Below are 22,896 nucleotides of genomic sequence, written 5' to 3' on the forward strand. Positions count from 1 at the left end.
GATAACTATCAATTAATTACTTTAGTACTGAGGAAAACTTAAAAACATAATAATTCTTAGGTGAGTTCTGGGAGAATCGCTGTTTTCTAATTTCTGTTTATGAGGGTTTATTTAATAATGTAATAATGTAAATAAAACTTACTCTTAAACTGCCCTATGTCTTTGATTTATATTTGACAGCACTATGATCCCCATTCTTGCCACAACCTAGCCTATTAGGGAGGATTTCTGTCCAATCTGGTAACACTGTTTCAAACTTTTCCGTTTTATTTATTTTTTTAAATCGCACTATTTTATCTTTACAATTGCGTTTTCCGTTTTCTGTAAATTAATAAATAAAAGAGAACAAGATTTTCACCATAAAATATAGATTTTGGTTTTACGTCGATGTACAGCTGAAAAACGCAGACAAGAACTCCGAGCTTTACCAACCAATCATATTTCTTTCAGCAGATACGTCACCGTCCTTCGTCCAATCAGAGAGTTTGTTGTGCCTTCGAAGCGTAAAGTTCCTCCTCACGAGACTTGATGCAGGAAATTTGTCTTTCAAGATAATATAACAAATTCAAGAAAGATTTAATGACTTGTACTCTGAGTATAAAACAGAACATTGTCAGATCTAATGTGAGCTCATATTTCGTTCAAATATTGTAATTTACCGAATACGTATATCTCATGAGGACATTCAGATTATGCCTATTTTGACACGTACTTAAATTAAACCTTAGAGTTCCACAATTATTATCTGTTTTAATTTACACTTCGGATGATCATTATTTTTCCCTTTTCATTTTTGTATTTTAGAGTTTTATCTGCTTTTAAGTCTTTGTTTTTTATTTGTATTATTAAATTGTGAATATGACACTGTGTACCACACAACGGATACTAAATTATGTTCACACAAAAGCACATACATTGAAGCTATTTTGTACGATTCATTTGGATATTTGTAAATTAATACAGAAAACGTTTTGAAACAGTAATTAGAGACAATTAAGTTACATGAACAATAAAATGTGTGTTTTAAATCATGCTACATTTCTCAGGGAGCCACTATTGATAAAATACTGGCTGCTTTTAGAGTCCTCATTTGACCCATTGATAAAATTACCAACAAATAAATATCATTATTGATTAGGATTTATATTAAATTAACTATAAAGATTCAATTTATTTTCATTAACAAGCCCAACCCGTGTTTTACTGTGGAGGGTTAGCTGGATCTTACATCCGGTATAGCGGCTAGCTTTACGCTCCTCACTCTGAGCGCTTATATGCACAAGGACGTTGAAGCTTTTGGCCTCTTTAAAGGGCAGACAGACACAAATGAACACATATTTATGTTTATCTTTTATACCCGGAGCTAAAACATATTCTCTGGCAGCGGATCTGTTTGTGCTTTTGCCGTTTACGTACTTGTCGCTAACGTAGCTAATGCTAACCGGCTAGCAGCTGTCCTGTCAGAGAGCAGAGTTGGTCCATGTGGTTGAAGTTTAACGAAATAATGAGACGCAGCCAAGTATAGGAAAGGACAGTGTGTTGTCATTTACAGCAAAATGAGAGCTTTTCTTTGTCTTAAAACCCAGCAGCTGGTCATCAGAGTCCTCAGTCCATCAGCAGCAGGTGAGAGCAGCTTTGATCAATTTATGATTCAATGTAATTCAGTGGATAAACATCAGAGGTGCTGAGACTGTCAAAGTATCACAATAATATCTTTGTACACATTTATTAAGTCACTTACTCATGCTTTGAACTTTCCATAGCGTAATATGTTCGTGTTTTTCTGATACAATGCTATTTTTTAGACATATTTCAAGGTTTTATTTCATTTGAACTGCCTTTGTTGTTGATCTTTTTCATATCTTGCTTTTGCATCTCTTATTTTCTCATTGATTATTCAAGTCATTGTGTCAGTAAAACAGTAAAAGTTTCAGGTTGTGAACTATAACATGATCAAACCATGCAGCATGAAAATTGAAGCGGCATGTTTAAAAAGCAGACTACATCTAAGAAATACTTATAAAATCCAATGGATCACAAACGATCTTACAGAGTCAAAGTGAAGCTTTAAATGTCAAAGTTTTGTCTTCTAAATTTAAATTCTGTGCCCTCGTCATAAAAACACTCAATTTCAGACTCATTTATTCATTATTTTGGTTCTGACAATCAGAAAATTTGTGCTACAACTAGCAATTATTTTCTGTGCTGATTAATTTGCAATTTATTTTTTCAATTAATGAAATAATTGTTTTGCCTACAAAATGTCAGAAAAGATGGAAAAATGGCAATTAGTATTTTTCAAAGCTCAACATGACCTCCTCAAATATTTTGTTTTGTACACGAGCCAAAAATATTCAGTTTACTCTCATAGTGGTCGAAGGAAGCCAGAAGATAGTCAAGTTTAAGAAGTTGGAATCTGAGAATTTAGTCCTTTTTTTTTTTTTACTTGAAAAATTATTTAAAAGGATTAATCAATCATCTGAATAGTTGGAGCTTATTAGTTAACAACTAATCAGTTTATCATTGCAGCTCTTTTGTAAACACAATAATATATTCTGAACACATGTATAATGTGCTCTATCATTCCTGTACATCTCATTCAGAAACATTCATATTTAATAAACCTTGGTTTGTTGTTTTGTCTGTCAGTGCGATGGGGAGCAGCTCAGTCCAGATTCCTCTGCAGCTCTTCACCAGAGGAGAGCAAGTCCCGACCCTCCATGCTGCGACACCTGACCACCAAATTAAAAGCAACCGGACCGATTACGGTGGCTGAGTACATGAGGGAGGTGCTCACCAACCCTGTGACGGTAAGTTAAGATCCGCCTGAAATCTGCCTCAAGTTAAACTGTCGGAGTACAGGACTGTCAAAGCTCTGAGCAGCAACCGAAAGAAGATTTTTATTCTCAGATTTAGTCCTGGAAGTGTTATTCTGCAGTTTGTGTTGTCCAGTCTCTTCCTGTGGTATCTTTGATCCTTTACACTACAGGTTTTCTATTTTTCAGGTAATTTGTTGGATACTTTCTTCATAATTTCCTAAGCATATTACTAGGTATTTAACTGTAAATACACAAATATTTCTAAGAAAGTCTTTTAGAAATTGAGAAAACATAACCAATGTCAATATCCAGTTTTTACCCAGGAGAACCCCTAAAAACACATATTTACACAAATTTTTTGTATGAAAATAATCACTATAAACAACAAACGAAACAAACATTTCAGGAGCCAGAACCAGGAAGTGTTTTGACACCTTACTTTGGCCTTAATAATTATTTAAATCACACTGTAGGAGCCATAAATGAATTGTTGTTTTATTATATTGTTAAGGGGCATATTAATTGTTATATGTGTTTGTTTGGTTATGGTATTATTTTGTGATTATGTTGAATAGAGGGGTAGCGGGTCACATGCATATGGGCGTGGATAATTAAGCGAATATATACACCTGTTCAGTTGTCTTGACTTTTTTTTTTTCATTTTTTGAGAGGCGGTGAGCTAGGTCAGCATATTTTTTGTTCACGGCTATTTTTTTTCTTCGATCACTTTGATTACTTTGATTATGACTTGGTGCACGTTATCATGAGCTGGTTGTCTTTTTTTTTATTTAATAAAAGGTTAAATATATTCTTTGCAAATCTCAGTGGATTCTTTTTGTTTAGCGCGTCAGACAAACAGGCCCAGCCTCAATCTCTCGGCGACTTTTGTTTGTTGAAGTCGCTGCACACACTGTTGGAGTTTGGTTGTTGCATCTTTGTTTGAACGTTTCTGGCTGAATTTGTCCTTTTTCTTAAAGCTCTTATCTGACACCTGGCTGTCACTACCTTCACTCCGACTAATCGATGTTGTTTCAGGGTTATTATGTGAGGAACAACATGCTGGGGCCTGACGGAGATTTTATCACATCACCAGAAATCAGCCAGATTTTCGGAGAGGTGAGGCTGAAAAAATGACAGTTTGTCCTTTTGCCGTTGGTGCTGCACCACTGTTCAGACTTCATTAAAAATATTACAAGATGGGAAGGAAATCCTGGAAATGAAGAACCTGAAACACAGCTTTCATTTATCATTAAGTGCTGTTATGAAGGTTCTCCAACACTAGAACACCTTCTTTTAGTGTAATTTTAAAAGGTATTTCAGTCTATAGCAGTTTCTTGTAGCCCCAAAAGAAATCAAATGAATTGAGCCTCATAGAGACGCCCAATTTTGACTTGTCTGTTGCATGCATAGTTATTGTGAGAGCTTAAATATGATAATACACATTTAAAACTATTTCAAACTAAACTACATATATCTTCTGTTGGGGTGTTTCATTTATTTAAAAGCATTGCTTTATAAATCTTGATTTGAAAAGTTGCTAAAGCTGACAGAAATTTATGAATGTTGAAGGTAAAATTTACTCTGAAGTGTGCTTCAAAGTAGCATGAAGATAAAATACTCAAGTTCAGATATCTTAAAATGTACTTTTACAGTACTTGGTTAAATGTACGTTCCACCACTATGTGTTTGCTAGAAGTCATATTTAGGAAAATCAGTCTTTACTAGTCAGTTTTCTGCAGAACGACTAAATTGTTACTGATTAAAAACCTTTCAGTCTCCGCCTTGTGCAGTTTAGATGACTGCAGCCTAAACATCACCAAAAAGTCTTTTAGTTTAAAGTAATGTTGGGGTTCAGACAAGTAAAAAACTGGTAAATGAGGTTGAAAATGTCACATTTATGCTCAGTTAGATCAGAAATTGTCTCCTTCTGCTGTATATTGTGGGGTTTGCACTTGCTGTGATTCCTCCAGCTGCTCGGCGTTTGGATCATCAGTGAGTGGATGGGAGCAGGTCGACCCAAACAGCTGCAGCTGGTCGAACTCGGACCTGGGAAAGGATCACTGGCCGGTGACGTCCTCAGAGTACGTCTGACTTCTGTTTATATATATATATATATATATATATATATATATATATATATATATATATATATATATATATATATATATACATACTAGAGCTTAAAGGGTTAATGTTTTTACATCCTGGGACCTGCAGCCTGTTCATTTTTAGGGAATTTTTCAAAGTACAGCTACATTGCAATACAGAGAATCAAAACCACATTAAAAATGAAATGATTAAAAAAAATCTGTTTGAGTAAATTAAGTGTGTTGTCCCAAAAGGAAAGGTGCATCCAGTGATGTGTTTCCCTCCAGGTGTTGAGTCAGCTGCGTTCGGTGCTGGGCGAGGCCTCGGTGTCGCTCCACCTGGTCGAGGTGAGTCCGGCTCTGAGTCTCCTTCAGGCCCAGAATCTCACGAGAAGCTGCAGCCAGGAGGCCGACAGCGAGGATGAGCCGGTTTACCGTCGTGGAGAAACTGCAGCCGGGCTGCCGGTGTCCTGGTACCGACGCTTAGACGACGTCCCAGCAGGTAGAACAGCAGCAGGAGGCACAATGTGATCAGACTGCTTATGAAATGAACAGTTTCTGAACATAAATAGAGAAAAACACTCTGAAACCAAGACTACTATTGCAACCTCTACACATTCTGCTAGACTCTGTTCAAGGATGACATTGGCAAACATCTGTGGTTTGTTAATTGTCAATAAATGCCATAAAAAGACCAAAATCAGAGGTTTGTTGGTCTTTTTCTTTGAATATTTCTGGCTTTTCTACACTACATGCAGTTCTCAGTTCCAAACCCATTCATGTCCACTGGGGATGGAAATCTTGAAAGTGGTTCACAAATATGTTTTCTTTTCTGAAAAGGCTCAGAAATTCACAAAGCAGCAGAGCAGTGAAGTATTTAGCAAGCGAATGGGGGGAAATAGTGCTTTTGTTGAGGACTATTTTTCATTAATCCACACTTTTGTGAGTATTTCTGTCACAGAAAGATACCATATATCAGGCTTTAGACACACACAATCCCTAGAATACATTTAGTGTTTGTTTTAGTCTTTGCATGGGTTTTCTTGAAGGCAGAAGGAACATTTAATTAAAATACACCTGTTATTCATCATTTCAGCGTTTTGCTTTGATTTATCGTCTCTCTATGTGTTTCTATCTTCCTCCAGGATTCAGCATCTTTGTTGCTCATGAGTTCTTTGATGCTCTTCCGATCCACAAATTCCAGGTGAGGTTTAAAACACTGACGGGTTTTTGTTATTGCATGTGTCAGTATTGATGCTACCACCAGATGGCACCAAAGTGAAATTATACAGTATCAGCTGAGTATTCAGAAGCTGTATTTGTAGTTTCAGTCTGAAGTTCTGAACAGTGACTTTTACATGAGATCTTATGGGTGTAATTTTTCACTGACTGATATTTTAATCTAGTCCAGATTTCCTATTTCACATTCCAGCTTCATTATTAAATGGCGGCAGAGTGAATCTTTGTGCGGCGGGTAGATTTCTGATAAAGTTTGTTTATGCTAAGATCGGTTCTCAGATGTTTTCTACGGGACGGCCTCTCTGAACTTGTGCGTCTGTTTTGTTAGAGGACACAAAAAGGCTGGAGGGAGGTGATGGTGGACATCGACCCTGATAAACCGGACAAGCTGAGGTTTGTCGTGGCGCCGTCTCCGACTCTGGCTTCATCCACACTAGTACAGGTCAGTAGAAGCAGCGGAGTCACAGGACTGAGCTACGCTTTGATTTATTAATTATAATGTCCCAATTTTCAGCCTATTTCCAAATGGTATAAATATGAAACACAACTTTTGAAACTTGTGGAAACACACACCTAGAGTGAGACAGAAGTGTACTGCACTCCATCCCAAACAGCTGCTTTTTACAGCTTCTGGATGAAAGTCTTCACTCCTTTATAGTTACCACATCTCATTTTAAAGCCTCTCTGCTTCTTGAAACCAGATAAAACAGGCCCATTGTTTGACTTCTAAAAGCACAGATGACCGCAGCAAGAAATAAATCCTCCTTTTCTTCAGACCTGCTCTCTGCAGAAGCTGAACTCTTCGCTGCGGCCCTCAAGCTGGATTTAAGAGCAGGTTCTTCATCCAAACAGGCTGCTTCTGATGATGAGGATGATGATGATGATGATGTCAGGCCGTCTGGCAGGATGATCAAAGTGTCTAAAGCGAGCCAGAATCAAACAGGCTGAGAATGTATAGATGGTAGAAAAGTGAGCAATAAAAACCAGATGGAGGCTATAAAACAAACCTCTGAAGAGTTCATTTCCACACTGTTTAAAAGATTGAAGCTCGCCTCGAGTACATCAGTGTTTACTTTAAAGTGGAAAAAATCCAGCTTTTATAAGTTGAGTTAAACCTCCAAAGCTTTAACAGTCTTGCTGTTTGCATTTCACTTGAACTGTGGAAATTAGTTTCAAGGCGACTCAAATGGTCCGAACAAACACAAATGTTGGAGTATTTGTGTTTTAAAAGTCAAAATAGTGCAATATAATGCCATGAAGTGATGTCTGGGAAGTGTTTCAACAATTCAACCAATGAGTTAGACATAGAAATCATTTGTTTTTCTTATCCATACAAACACTGTCAAGTCTCTGCTTCAAAAATGTGAGGTTTTTCTGTTGTTGTCTGTTTTACCGCACTGTAAACTGCATTTCTTTGGGTTTTTGGCTGTTAAGTACACAAATAACAAATGCATCAGTTTTTATTCTGTTGTCATGGGCATATTTTTTAGACTAAACAATGATTTAAAATGACACAGGGCAACAATTTCTAGAAGTGTAAATCATAGGTTTTATCGTGACATGATAATATTTAGATTCTTATGACAACAATAGAGCATTTCCTGATATCAGTAGTTACAATATGATTTTGATTCCATTTGATTAAAGAACCTTCAATCAATGTGACATGATGTCACCAGCCCATTTATATCAACTCACAATTGACAATTTTTATTCTGAGCTGTTCCAGACATTTAAATTAAAAACTATCTTTTCTTCTAAATTTAAAGATGTAAAGACCTGGGCTGCACAGTGGAGTAGTGGTTAGCACTTTAGCCTTGCAGCTAGAAGATCCCTGGTTCACATCCCGGCTTTCCTGGGATCTTTCTGCATGGAGTTTGCATGTTCTCCCTGTGCATGTGTGGGTTCTCTCCAAGTACTCCAGCTTCCTCCCACAGTCCAAAAACATGCTGAGGTTAATTGGTGATTCTAAATTGTCCGACTCCAGCGCCCCCTGCAACCCTAATGAGGATTAATCAGTGGATAGATAATGGATAGATGAATATATAGACCTTTTTTTTGCTTATTTTAAAATGCTGCATATAAATTAAGTGCAAATGTTTTTTATCAGTTAACCTAAAGATGATGATTTCACTGTTGTCAGTTTGCATCATTACATTGGATCATCCTCTCTGAATCTGCTTATTTTGTTCACTTTGTAGTTCTCTAGCTGTCCTTTTTCCTCCATACATGATGAAGAACTAATAGCCGAAAGCAACATGTCAATGCACGATGTGTTGAGAGAGATTTTCTACTAAATGTAGATACGTAATAGAATCAAGACAGCCCAGCAAAGCAAATGAAAAGAGTGACTTGAACAGTTTAAAGAGGAAAAGTGCTTAAATGAAGTATCCTCATTGGTTCCAATGTGAAGTTAAACATTTTCCTCTGTTTTGACTTCCAAAAGTTTAATTTGTGGTTGTAACAAAGCTAATTCTTTTTAAAAAAATTTTTTTTATTATGAAAAAGTGAATAATGTGGCGCCACATGTTCCCAGAGCCTGAAGTGATGTCTGCAGATGTCTTGTTCTGGCCGACCAGCAGTCGAAAACAGGAAAATATTCACTTAAAGCACAGCAAGAACAACATTTGCACATTTGAAAAGTGTTCTGAATAATTTCTTGACAAGTAATTGAAATAAAACACTAATAAATTACCTGAATTAATGAATGTTGACTGTTAATGTCAACTACTAATGTTGAGCCTGTTAACTTTTCAGCCTGTAGTCTACAGACGGCAATCTGACTGCATGTTTACAGTCACGTTGTGTTCAGTGTCTCCTGCAGAGATCAGCTGAGAGTGAAGACATTTATTATTAAGCTGTGTGTGTGTGTGTGTGTGTGTGTGTGTGTGTGTGTGTGTGTGTGTGTGTGTGTGTGTGTGTGTGTGTGTGTGTGTGTGTGTGTGTGTGTGTGTGTGTGTGTGTGTGTGTGTGTGTGTGTGTGTGTGTGTGTGTGTCAGGCAGATGAAAGGCGGGATCATGTGGAGGTGTGTGCAGAGGGAGGAGTCATCGTCCAGCAGCTCTCCAAGCGGATCACAGAGGAAGGAGGTGCAGCGCTGATCGCAGACTACGGACACGATGGAACCAAGACGGACACGTTCAGAGTACGACACACTTCATGTCTTTATGTTAACAATTGCTGTGTTCTAAATGGGTTTTATTATTTTGTTATTTTCATTTTTCTTCACAGTCAGAGTAAATAATAGTGAGTAAGTCTGGATTGCCGCAAAAACAGGGGCCTGCAAATTTCCACCAACTATACTGGGTCCTGCATCTCCCCATCCTGTCCTGTACAGAACCTCTGGGCCAAAATCTAATCCTAGAACCTCAATTATTTTATCTTATATTGCACTTTATTGTGTCACAGTTGTGTTTTATCATTCTGCTTTAATTTCTTTTGCAGTTATAAAACAACTAAACCTGTGAAGCTTCTTCTTTTATTTTCATGTGTGAACTTCACAACTTCTGAAATCTCACTAATTTTGCACATCGTCATTAAAACATGGTGTTTAAACAAAACTTTACTGTTCTGTTGAAAACAAACAGAGCCGCTAGAGCAGGGGTGTCAAACATGCGGCCCGAGGGCCAAAACCGGCCCATGGGACGACTTTGTAAAGTGTAAAAATTACAGAGAAGACATTAAGTGTAAATTGTAAATTTGTAAAACCATAAATTTAAAATAATTTCTAGACCATGAAAAGTTGTTTTGATCAAAAAGTAAAATACTGAATTGCTCATTGTTCTTTTGTCATTTTGTGTCTCATTTTTGTAATGTTTTGTCTTGTTTTTGTTGTGTTTTTAGACTGATTTTTGTCGTTTATCCCATGTTTTTGTCGCTTTGTTTCTCGTTTTTGGCATTTTGTGTTTCCTTTTTGTCTCGCTTGTGTTTTTTTTGTCATTTTGTGTTCTGCTTTATTTGTCGTTTTGTGCAGCATTTGTCGTTTTCTGTTTTTTTTGTCTTGCTTGTGTTGTTTGTCTATTTTTTTGTTGTTTTGTTATTCCTTTTGTCATTTTTGATCTCATTTGGATCATTTGTGTAATTTTTTATCTCGTTTTTGTCGTTTGTCCATTTTTTTGTGGCTTTGTAACTTATGTCAAATTTTTTGCCTGTTTTGTTTCATCTCGTTTCTCTAATTTTTTGTCATTTTGTGCCTCATTTTTGTCATTTGTGTCTCACTTTTGTAATATTTTGTCTTGTTTTGGTTATTTATTGTCTTTGTTTGTCTGACTTTTGTCGTTTTGATCATAAAGTAAAATACTATATCGTGCAGTTCCAGATACCCGTGACTAAATGTTGTGTTCCTTTGTAGACACTCTGTGATCTGGAAGTTGTAATGTGTACAGGATAAACTGAGGCATAATATTGTTGAAATTTCACTTATTTTTCTCCTGAAATTTCAGGTTGTTCATAATGTTTTGTAGAAAGATAATTCTTTAAATGTGAACATTTTCAGAATACACTTTTTCGCACTAAAACTAAGGAATAATTTGGTTGTATCTGTAGGTTATTGTGCGGCCCACTTAAGATCAAATTGGGCTGAATGTTGCCCCTGAACTAAAATGAGCTTGACACGCCTGCACTAGAGTATTTTTAGTGTTACCTTTTGGGAGAATGCAATTATTTTATGATTTAAATTTTACCTGGAGCATAAAATCTACAATTTGTAGTAACTTGGTCGTCTGTTACAGCTACCAGAAAACTCTCTATATTACTCTTCCTCTTATCAATCCTTTAGATAACCCTGAATAAATACATGCATACAAAGCCGGTCGTTTATAATAATGAAGTACAACATGACTGTTTCTGGCTCTTTATTGTCTTTCAAAGCTGTTACCACCGTGTGCGTTTCCTCCAGCTGCTGTAATGTTCTTGTCTTCGTGTGAGCCGGTTAAAGATTTAGACCTTCAGATGAGGACATTTTGTTCAGTCCTCTCTTCAGTTCTAGTCGAAGGAAACAGATGTAGGAAGCAGAAAAGCTCCTGAGCTGCAGGCGGAGAGGAAACCAGGGTCGATCAGCCTGTCGATCCTCTTCATCTGCTCTTCCCCCTCCTCTCTGACACTGCTGAGATTTGAATTGACTGTATTTTAATTAGATTTTTTTTTTTTTTTAAAACATTCAAAATTTACTGAACATTAAGCTCAAGACGGGTAAAATATGTTTAAACTTTTAATGTGTTTTGTGCCGCTCAAATATCTCACTGAGTGCATTTTTTAAATGCATCTTTCCAAATAAACTATGTTATAGGGAATAAAAAAGAACAATAAAACAACACAAGTAGAAGAAATTGCAGTAGAGAAAAAGACAAGAAAAACAAAACAATTTTTAAACACTTATGTTACCATCAGTACAACCAGTGTGATTGAACAGAATGAATGAGAGAATTCCTGACGCTGAATAAACAACAGGAACATTAATTCCCATCCAACATTTTTCTGCTGCTTTAATCATACAGTAAGGCTGCTAGAAGAAATTAAAAAGCTCCGTTTGTCTTTATTTGCTGGTCAGGGTTTCAAAGGCCACCAGCTCCATGACGTCCTGTCCTCTCCCGGCTCGGCTGATCTCACTGCTGACGTGGACTTCAGCTACCTGCGGAGGATGGCAGGAGGGGGCGTGGCCTGTCTGGGACCTGTCAGTCAGAGGACCTTCCTGAAGAACATGGGCATCGACACCCGGATGCAGGTCAGTCTTCGTCACTGATGGGTGGAGGTATGACGGCAACTAGAATACTAAAGACTATTTATTTTAAAATATTTATCCATTCATTGTCATTGAGGGTAACCAGATGTGATGGGTGCCTGTTTGTTGCAGATGATTTTGAACGTGCTCCATAGATGTGAAAAACTCCACAGAAAGCCTTTAAGAGACACGAGCTCAGACACATGTTCAGAGGTCTAAACTCCTCCGTTGGTTTCTGCAGGTTCTGCTGAGGAGCTGCGTTGATCCGACCACCAGGAAGCAGCTGATCAGCAGCTACGACATGCTCACCAACCCCATTAAGATGGGCGAACGCTTCCACTTCTTCAGCCTGCTGCACCACAGCCGCCTCGCCAAACCCAAGAAAACAGAGGGGCTGAAGCTGGATAAGAAGAAGAGCCCGGCACCGCTGCCTGTGGCCGGATTCACCGAGCTCAGCATCTCCTGAACCAGACGACTGTAAATCTGCAGGAAGCTTCATCAGCAGGTCGGAACAGACTGGAAGCAACTGGAAACTTGGACGTTAGGGAGTGACTGAGACTGATCATGCTCATGGATCGATGGGAAGGAAATACGTTGCATTCTACTGGCTTTTACACCAAACATTATGTGGACTAAAAGTACAATTCAAAGTCAGCTGTCGCCATAAAAACTGCAAGAAAATAAAAGTTGTTTACATTTTATTGTTGAACGGTGATAAACACAGTTGCCTCATGGTGTAAAAGAGCCTCTTTTTTTCAAAATCCAAACAATCTGTTAAATTCACTGGAAAAGATGCTCCTCTCAAAACAAGACAAAAAAAACTTATTTCAAGGAACTTTTACCTTGAAATCAGTGAAAAAATCTGGCAATAGAACAAGTGAAAAATGGCTTGGTGAGATTTCTTGAAATATGGTATGATATTTAGAATATTGAGATCTTAAAATTAGCTGGGAAAACTTATTTTAAGCTGTATTTTACCAGGATTGTCAAGCTTAGGTGTCTTAAAATAAGCCAGACGTGCTAAAAGAAATAGCAGTTTTTCACTTAAAAATAGATTTTTGCTTTGATGTAACCTTCTAATTTGAGATGTATTAAACTTATTTTGAGTCTTCTAGAAAAATACAGCTCAAAACAAGTTAATTTCAAGAGTTTTTGACTTAAGATATTTAAGAAGCATTGTCTTAAAACAAGTCCCTCCATCTTGCTGAAATGTCACTTGTTCAGTGAATTTATCTTAAATCAAGTGGGATGAGACATTTTGACTAAAAGTAAGACAAATAGACTCAGTAAGATTGAGTTTTTGCAGTGTTCTGCATGTGGAAGCCATGTAGCATCACTTTAAATGAAAATTCAGAGCGAACTGTCACCTGATACGGAGCGACTTCAGGTCAGAGGTCACCTGGCGGCACCAGGATCTTTTTCCCACCCTGCTTCTCCGTCGCTCGGCCTGCTGCCTCCGTGCACATCTTGAAGCAGTTAGCTGAGCTCACAGTTGTGCGGCAGCCATTCACAGCGAAGCCGCCGCTCCTCCGGTGGCAATTAAAAGGTTCGGTTACACATGCGGGGGGCGGATGGGTCGCCGCTGCCAAGACAAGCAGCCGTCCTCCAGTGGAGCGGCGCAGCCAAGTGATCGTGCTCAGGATTGGTAATTAAATGATGCTTTCCAAACACCCTGCTGCAGATCGTTATCAGCTTGGCCTCTGATTCAGGAGGGTCTCTGCTGTTTTGTTTTTTTGTTTTTTTTCCTCACTGATGAGTCTGACTTGTACATTTGGAAGAAATGATGTGACTTTTATTAAACCTTTTGAACTGAACATGTTTAGCAGGTTTCTCGCAGTGAAACTACCACCAGACAAAGTCAGTTTTTTTGTTGTGCCTTTTAAATCAGACTTTAGTTTGAGATTCAGACACAATTTAGGAAGTTATCAAACTTTGTGGCTCAGTTTGTAACTCAACATGTAAAAATTGCAGTCCAGTAGCAGCACATTAGGAAAATTTTTCACCTCTGTGCTCTGGTGTGGTGTCACTAGTGAACAGGTGGAAGCCACTAACAATGTATTAGAGCATCTAGTGAGCAGCAAGACCATCCATCCATCCATCCATCCATCCATCCATCCATTATCTATACACCGCTTAATCCTCATTAGGGTCGCGGGGGGTGCTGGAGCCTATCCCAGCTGACTCAGGTGAAGGCAGGGGACACCCTAGACAGGTCGCCAGTCTGTCGCAGGGCTACATACAAAGACAAACAATCACTCTCACATTCACACCTACAAGCAATTTAGAATGATCAATTAACCTCAGCATATTTTTGGACTGTGGGAGGAAGCCGGAGTACCCGGAGAAAACCCACGCATGCAAAGGGAGAACATGCAAACCCAAGACCAACCTTTCCATCATTTTAAAGTTTTGTTTTTGTTCTTCTTGGTTGGTTTTGTGTGCATCTTCCTGTCTAAAACTGAAGAAAAAACGTCGACAGGTTCAGGTTGAATCAGACGATGAGGTACAATCAGGTCCATGACTATTTGGACGTTAGTGTAATTTTCAGCATTTTCACTCAGCGCCACCGCAATAGATTCAAAATGAAACAATCAAGGTGTGCTTTAAGTGCAGACTTTCAGCGTTAATTTGAGGGTACTTACATCCAAATCAAGTGAACGGTGTAGGAATCACAACACAATTTAGATGTGCACCTCCACCTTTTTAAGGGACCAAAAGTAATTGGATAATTGGCTGCTCAGCTGTTCCAAAGCATCGAGAAATTGCGTCAGTGTCCAAATATTTATGAATTTGACTGTAAGTCTATATTTCTCAGTCCAACAGCACTTATAGTTTATATTTACAAACAGTCAGTAGTCTTAGAGACTTCTTAACTATTCATATGTCCTGTTAGGGCTGCTTGTGTGCTGTGACATCTAGAAGAACATCCATAAGATCCAGAGTTCCCTAACTAAACCAGTCTCCAAATTAAACTGGTTGCTTGCTTCATTTACACTTAAAACAATTAGATTTTTTACCACTGAATACTACATTTTAAGCGCTACCTTTACTTATCAGTTCCCAGACACATGAGTGTATACAGGAATAAAGGAGCAGATAAATGTGAATATTTGACCCGTTCTTTTTCATAAGAATGATCTGGGACTTAAAGTAGCTCTTGTTTGGCTAAAATATCAGCAGTGCTCATTTTCTATCATAATTTCGGACTCCTCTCTGCTTTAGTTAGCTGCTTGGCACTGAAACATTGCATTTCAATCTGTCGTTTTGTCTGTTTTATCATATCTCTGACAGGTGGATGGACTACCGGTACCCATGTGCATTCAAAGACTCATGCAGTTTACAAGAGGAGAGGCTGTTGCAGGCTGTTTGAAGCTACAATGTACAGATGTTCCCTGAACACCTCACATGCATTGGTAGACTCCAATGAAACAGGAGTGTGGCAAAACAAGAGGAGTAAAATAAGGTGTTCTAATGTTAGATTTACCTATGTGGAAAATTAATGATTTTATCTACCTGGGGAGGTTTCCAAGTGACACACACACACAGACAGACGTGGTAAATGTCAGGTGAATCAGTGTGAAAAATATATATTTCTAGACACACTTGAGGGTGACATAGAGATACACATGCACACATCGGTGCTGTTTGTGTGGCTCACAGCTGAGGATATGCGCATCATTCCACTGCTGCATGTAAGTATAAGGAGCATTCTAACTTTACTGGTAAAATAACTGCAATGTAACTTGAGGTTCCCAAAGTTTGCCATTTAGCTTTAATATTTTCCCCTCAAAATCATCTACATGACAAAACATTGCTTGCAAAAATATAAAATGTGAAATAAATTCTCAGGCTGGAGTCAGTTTAGGATCGACGACATTTTAGAGTTCAGAAAGACAAAGAGACAGTAGCAGCTCGATTCTCAGCTCGTTTTCATCCAGAGTTCTGACAATAACTGGTTGTTTTTCTGCAAAAGTATTGAGTTTTTGTCAAATAACAACAGATAGTATGCGGCAGCCTGCTGTCTGCTTTTAAACTGAGCTTTTTGGGGGGTATAGAGTACAAAAACAACCCTGAGTTTTTAAAATAGAGCAAGAACATTCTCGAGAACAGAATATAAGTAACGCTAACATGCAAAAGTTAGCATGTTACCTTAAAACACTAGATGTTAGCAAGGTAAAATTTTGCCCTGCTAAATGTTATACGCTAACTCCATCTTCCCACAAGGTATTATTAATTTGCTAACAAGCTAAAATGTGAAATATTATATTATGTTAGCCAGTAAAGACTGACACTAAGGATTATAGCATGCTAATTTAGAAAGCTGTCAGAAATTTAGTATGCAGTTAGCTGGAGAACCTCATCTAAAAAGCCATGCTGTTTTAATTTGTTGGATTTGTGGACATATTTTAAAATTTCTGTGAGTAAAACTTAAGTTTGTTAAGACACTAAAAAGCTTGCACAGCTTGACCTGATAATGTTTTCTTTACCAGTGTTTTTTATTTGCCGAATGTCTACAATGAAAGAAGCTAGAGCAGAGTTAGCATAACTGATAGCACATAAACAGAAGGTCCACATTGACGATACTCTTCATTGCCTGTAACTTACTGACATTTAAGCAAGTTAAAGTCAGCATGTAAAAATTATAACCTTTTCTGAATCTCTATTAGTGCAAAGTAAATGTTATTTCAAGAAAAAATGACCCTGGAAAAAAATATTGGAAATGGCCATTAAGATTTTGATATTTAGTATGTTAGCATAGCAACATTAGCTGAAAATATTCTCATCTGTAACCTCAGCCCTTAGTTCAAAGATTAAAGATGAAGCTGAATATGTCAGAGTTTGGCTTCCTTTTTAATAATAATAATAATAATAATAATAATAATAACAAAAAGGCCTTATAGGATATTTTAGAAATCCGAATATTAATTCCTAAATGTATGTTTTTGCATTTGTCTGTTCATTAGTCCAGAACTGAAAGATGCTATTTACTATCATATATGACAAAAATCTTTCATTATTGTTGCTAAAACCAGCAAATATTAAGTAAGTTCTTTTTATATTGTTTTATTTATTAATTAGCAAGATAGTTATTGATTAATTTTCTTTGCATTTAAGATTAATCAACCAACACCAACAAAAATTAAGTGATCAATTCCTTAATTTTCTCTTCTCATTTGAATGAAATTAAATTTTTTGCATTAAATGGTTGCATTTTATCACCAGGAATAATTGTTACATACAGCCAGCTGTAAATGTGATAGAATAAGAAATAAATTATATTTCATTTCGTCTCTCATTTTTTGGACAGACGTAATTAAGACATCAGCCAATGTACAGTACAGCAGATAAACCTTTTTGACTTCACATTTCTGATTTGTGATGAGAAAATTCAGCCTAATGGCAGCAGTAATGTAGCTGTTTGTTCTTCCTCAGTTCTCATTTACAAAAAAAACTTTCACATGCTTTTACAGATAAACAAACCAAAAGTTATCGTCAGTGAAATTTACTGTAAAGAGTTTCCCAATAGTGCAAAGACATCCCAATAACGAACAAAAGAACAGAGTCTGGACATGTTGGTTTCTTGTGTGTCACGACTTTAACGTCTCCTCTACTCAGCTTCTAAAATGTAAAAACGACCTGCTAAAAATCTGCCATTTTAGCTGAAAAACTGTATAAAGTCTCTGGATTGGTTTTCAACTAGGCCTTCAACAGCTTGACTGGCAGTGCCGATTGAAAGACTTGAATGTTGATTTGTGGGGGAGAAAACGTCTAGCTTTCGACTCACAAGGTCTGTTTGTTTATGGCTTGTAGAAAAAATGGGAAAAAAAGTCAAATGTGTGAAAAATGAAATGTTTCTGGCCCTGAATTATTGCTACAGTGTCCTCACACAGCTGCCTGACCAACACGTCCTCGTTCTCTAGGAATGCGCGTTATGCTGCGACATCACGGGGAAAGCTCGCAGTCTCCATGGCGACAGTTTCCATGGACAGTTTCCCTGATTCTGCGGCTCCCTTGTCGGGAACGTCGACCGTGCCGGGCCTCTAGGGGTCTTCGTCCATGTCGTCCAGGTTGGGCGACATGATGAAATGTTTGGGGAAGTGCAGGCCGTTCTCGTCGGCGTATTCCTCCCAGTGGGCGTCATCGCTCTCGTGGGTGATGTAACGCTCACCTCGCCGCGTCTCAAACTCCCTGAGGTCCAACCAGGTGTGGTAGTCCTGAGAAATGACATAAATAACATGGACCAAGGAACAGGTTTTACACAAAAGACACATAACCTGCAATTTGATTATTCAAAAACAATATATACCATTATTAACTATACAATATTATCAGAAAGAGGAACTCAAAGCATACAAGTGAGAGTGGTCATGGCTATCATGAACCCATGAATACTCACAGACATGGAAAGTAAAACACTGACTTATACTCTCTTCTGGATGTGAACAGAAAACTGTCAACACTGCAGACACATAGTTGATGTTCTTGTACTACTCTCTTGTGTGACTGGAGGATTTGTTCCATATATGCGCAGTAGATTAGCATCTACAATAGACTATGAATCAAACCAAAATTGAGCATTTTGGTGTTCCAGCATGTACAGAGTTGCAGCCCATGTAGTCATAGCCCTCACAGAGCCTCACATACACCCTCTGATGACAAAACGTATGTCATCCAGACCATAGTAGACCCTGGCATGCCTCCAGAAAGTGCAACTCCAGTCTGAGTCATTAAGACCTGCTCAGTCAGTCAAATCTTGCAGACAATTTGCCTGTTCATGCAAACAGCAATAATGAACTCTTTAATGCAACACAATTCGACGGTGATGACTTCATAGATTTAACAGACCCACCAGCAAGTCGAAACAATCCTCCAGACATGATGGTTTTCATGACTTGGCACCATTAAAATCAGTCTGCAGACTCCAGTTTTCCTGCCAGTATGTTAAGTTTACAGCAACAGAAGCTGTATTTATCAATGCATGTGGTTTCAGGGCCATTCTTTACTTTCCAAATAAAAGTGGTGCTCTGGTATGACACTAATAAAGTATACTTTGTAAATAAATATCAGATCTAATGCCTAAATTAGTTCAATAACACAGACTTGGATAAGATCATTTGTGAATCCAGCCCCACATTTCTAATTGACTTTTATTAGAACACGTGCAGAGGAAAAACTTAGCAAATAAAGTATCACTGTGCATTCGTCTTTGTGCATATTTGAACTTGAAGCAGGGACAGTTTCCTCTGCTTAAACTTGGACACATTTGTGCTGTAGAAGTAAACGGTGTTTCCAAACTAAGTCTGGAGGTCAGAAGTTATCCCATTTTTAAGCACAGGTAAACATGCTGTTTAAGCTGTAGGAACACCTTCTATTTACTTTGTTGTCCAGCTGCAGTGTTTCCTTTCAGTGAAAGTCAGTGTGGTTACCTGCAGCCAGGGGTGGCTCAGCGACTTGTCCACACTGTAGCGCTTCCTCATCTTCACCTGCAGCAGGTTATTAATCAGGTCTTTGGCTGTTGGAGAGAAGCACCGGGACACATCAGCTATGACTAAAACATGTTCATTCCCTCCACTGTAAAGCTACATAATTATTAATCTATTAGTTTCATTTTCACAAGAAAACTGGAAATGTAAATATACGTCATCACATGTATGTACTGACGGAGCCTGTAAGAAACATCTTTTCCACACCAGTGACTGCAAAAGTTCATTTTTTAAAACCAGAATGATCTGAAATTTCAACAGTACTAAAAACCTTTGAGCCCTTATCATCCAACAAATGCAGCTCTACCTATTTTTAAAACATTTACATACTGTAGGCATGTGTATATCTTTTAAATCAAAAATGATAATTAACTTTTTTCTACAAAGCACTACAACTGTTAAGCTGGAGGCGTAGTTTTACTGAAAATCTCATTTCCTGTCAACTTTTTTGATGTCTACAACTTGTTTTGATTTTGTGGTAATGATTTTTCTCTCAGCGCTGTAGATCGTTTAAAGGATTTCATCTACATAAAGTGATTCTCTGGTTATCACATATGCTTTATTTAGGCCTAAAACTGGCAATCATATCCAATTATCGATTATTCAGATTATTTAATCTGCAGTTTCTCAGAGTATTTTATCAGTCAATACTTGTCATGACTAAATGTCCAACCAAGAATCCAAATCTCAATGATATTAATTCTACACTGATTATAAACCAAATAAAACAGTGACTCTGCACATCAGAGAAGCTGCAACGAGACAGTTTGGCATTTTTAGATTAATCACCTAATTGTTGTACCTCTACGTTTATCATCAATGCTGAGGAGTCCATTCGTTGTGACCTAAACTTGTCCTTTATTTCAAAGCACTTCTTTAAACTACGGCATTATCGTGTTTTATTACACTGTTTAAAACAACGTATCCTTTGATTTGCTCCCCCCGCAGCCTCTTACCCTCCTCTGAGATCTCCTTCCAGGGGTTGGGCGGGTACATGAAGGCGGCGTTCTGGATCTGGTCGTTGATGTCCTCGTCCTCGTTGAAGGGAAACGTCCCGCTCAGACTGACGTAGACGATGACGCCCACCGACCACATGTCCAAAGATCGGTTGTAGCCTTTGCTGCGGAGCACTTCGGGCGCCAAGTAGGCGGGAGTGCCGACCACCGAGCGACGGAACGACTTCTCCCCGATGATGCGAGCGAAGCCGAAGTCACAGAGCTTCACCTGGTGAAAGAGTGTTACAGTTGAATTAGTGCTGCTGAGTTCTGAAGTCAAATCGAACATTTAAAGTAACAGAAATAAGAGATAATGATTGTTTATAACCTGAGGAAATGGCTCTGCTGAGGCCAGGAGGACGTTCTCAGGCTTCAGGTCACAGTGGACAATGTTCTTGAAGTGAAGATGTCGGAGGGCAACCAGGATCTGTGGACGAAACAGTCACTAACTGAATACTGAGATCTTGTAAAAACGTTAATTCTGCTGATTGACTGCTCTCTCTTTCACGCAGTAATCAACAGAAACCGTTCACATTGAACGACTGGATAAACTATCTCACCTTTGCCTCCAAAAACCATTAAAAAACAAGGTGGCTAGAACTCTCCACTAAAATCACTTTCAGAATACATTTGTGCTGATAAACAGGCCACACTGTTAAAAAATCCTGCTCAATTTGATCTAGAGTCCTCACAGATTATTATTTTTTCTTGTAGTACTTTTCCACCTTCCTTGAAAGTTAAGCTTCCTAAGAACTGGTTTGATAGCTTCGGAAACACCCACACATACCTTCCCAACGTTGGATAAAGAGGGTCTGATTGCGTCCGACCTTCTTGGTAACTTTCCAAAAATCACACTAATTTCAGTCTGTGGGCAGTTTTCTTTTTTTCTGCCTTTAAAGAAATATTTCTGTGCAACACCATGAAACCGTTAGAGTAGAGATGCATCTTGATCCTGTTTGCAACGCTTTTCTTTTTTTCTTTACTCGACCTTCAACTGCGAGTATTTGAAACAGCTTCTGAAATGCTTGAGCGCATTGTATGAACTACATCTGTCTGTAGCTCATCACAGCTGATTAAGATACAAAAGATCAAAAATTCTCAATTAAAAAGAAGACAGTTTCTTGACAGGTTCTTTCTTCAACCAATCCTACAATACAAGGCAACGGGACAGAAATCTGAGGAACTAGTGAGACCTCACTGATTAATCACACCTGCCCAGGCTCTCCAAGAAATCTGAAGGTCTCTGTGGTATCAGGCACCAAAACTGTGGATCATTTAGGCTGTTTAAGTAAAGAGGTGGAGCTGCTGCAGATAAGACTTGTTACAATGCACTCAACAGATGTTTGCTACTTATTAAAAAAGGAGTGTCCATCTCCCACGAAGCTCATCGACGTTGTTTCAAAAAAAAGTCAAAAAACACCTGAAATATGCAAAAAAACCTCTTTCTTGAATTTTGCCGTTACCTGTCAATGGTGGCTAAAAGAAGGCAAATTAAATCACAATGATTCCACAGCAAGAATGTTTCTGATATATCCAAGACCTTGACCTTTGCAGCAGTTATAAGATAAACAGCATTACTTGTTTCAGCTGTAAATGGTCAAAATGTTTTGGTTCATTGACAAACAGAGTAGTTGACCAACGAACCAAAATATCGGTCGCAATGTCAAACTCATGATGCTGCCACCATTTATCTCTCTTGTTGAACATGTTGCTGGTCGTCGCTGACCTGTGTAACCAGGAACTTGGTGAGGCGTTCAGGTAGTCGACTCTTCTCGCTGGATAAAATCATCTCCAGCATGTCGCCGTGAAGTTTCTCCATGACGACGAACACCTGCTCGGGCGTCTCGAACATGCACTCCAGGTTAACGATCCCCGGGTGGTGGAGGTTCTGTTTGAAACCAGACAAGAACACTGACAACTGGACTCTAACAGGAGACATTTAATGGAATAATGAACAGCATATAAATCAGGTTTTATTACATCTCACTGAGTCTCGTCTTAAAGGAGTAACACTCGTGTCTCGTACCTGGAGAATGGCCACCTCGTTCCTCAGCTGGCTCTCCTGCTTAGTAGGAAACCTCATTTTGTCGATGATTTTGATTGCAACATCTCTGCCGGACTTTCTGTGCTTGCCTACAGAACATGATAGGAATTTGATTAATTTTCAGCTGTTAACTGACTTTATTAGCTTTTTATCCATCTATAACTCAGTTTAAAGTGGAACTGAATGTTTTTTTTTGTGGTTTGTGCTTTACAAAATGTCTCACCTCCGTAGACGATCCCAAACTGTCCTGAGCCAAGAACCTCGTCAGCAAAGATCTGATACACTGAACTGATATCCTGAAGAAAGAAAATTGAATAGATCAGAGGAACACTTGTTGCTGTTTTTAGCATTATTTTCAAAATGTAGCATGTTTTATACGGGGGTTTCATTTACTATTCGACATATTTATCAGAACGTCAATGAAAAGTTATCTGATGTAGTCACTTACCACGTTTTCTTGAATCTGGGAGTTGGACACTGATATGCTGATAGAAAGTTCCTCTGAGGACAC

General features: G+C 38.3%; 2 protein-coding genes across 2 annotated transcripts in view; one reads left to right on the plus strand and one right to left on the minus strand.

The window, feature by feature from the left end:
* The first annotated feature begins 1,244 nt into the window (after nucleotides 1–1,244).
* ndufaf7 (NADH:ubiquinone oxidoreductase complex assembly factor 7) lies at nucleotides 1,245–12,585 on the plus strand. The gene is made up of 10 exons (XM_023292153.3): nucleotides 1,245–1,623; nucleotides 2,650–2,810; nucleotides 3,855–3,935; nucleotides 4,790–4,900; nucleotides 5,195–5,408; nucleotides 6,052–6,110; nucleotides 6,474–6,587; nucleotides 9,145–9,288; nucleotides 11,692–11,865; nucleotides 12,104–12,585. Exons 1-10 carry the CDS (start codon nucleotides 1,557–1,559, stop codon nucleotides 12,326–12,328), a joined length of 1,350 nt encoding a protein of 449 aa, XP_023147921.2. The 5' UTR covers nucleotides 1,245–1,556; the 3' UTR covers nucleotides 12,329–12,585.
* A 3,020-nt stretch (nucleotides 12,586–15,605) lies between these two features.
* Nucleotides 15,606–22,896, minus strand: part of LOC111583185 (serine/threonine-protein kinase D3-like) — a 59,749-nt gene continuing 52,458 nt past the window's right edge. The window contains exons 12-19 of the mRNA XM_023292150.3: nucleotides 22,834–22,886; nucleotides 22,609–22,681; nucleotides 22,368–22,474; nucleotides 22,068–22,229; nucleotides 20,670–20,768; nucleotides 20,303–20,570; nucleotides 19,290–19,375; nucleotides 15,606–18,077 (exon numbers count right to left, since the gene is read on the minus strand). Coding sequence (XP_023147918.2) covers nucleotides 17,904–18,077; nucleotides 19,290–19,375; nucleotides 20,303–20,570; nucleotides 20,670–20,768; nucleotides 22,068–22,229; nucleotides 22,368–22,474; nucleotides 22,609–22,681; nucleotides 22,834–22,886 — 1,022 coding nt within the window. The 3' untranslated portion in view covers nucleotides 15,606–17,903. The remainder of the gene's footprint in view (nucleotides 18,078–19,289; nucleotides 19,376–20,302; nucleotides 20,571–20,669; nucleotides 20,769–22,067; nucleotides 22,230–22,367; nucleotides 22,475–22,608; nucleotides 22,682–22,833; nucleotides 22,887–22,896) is intronic.

The sequence above is a fragment of the Amphiprion ocellaris genome, chromosome 12 (assembly GCF_022539595.1).
Source record: "Amphiprion ocellaris isolate individual 3 ecotype Okinawa chromosome 12, ASM2253959v1, whole genome shotgun sequence".
NCBI classification, from domain to species: Eukaryota; Metazoa; Chordata; class Actinopteri; family Pomacentridae; genus Amphiprion; species Amphiprion ocellaris.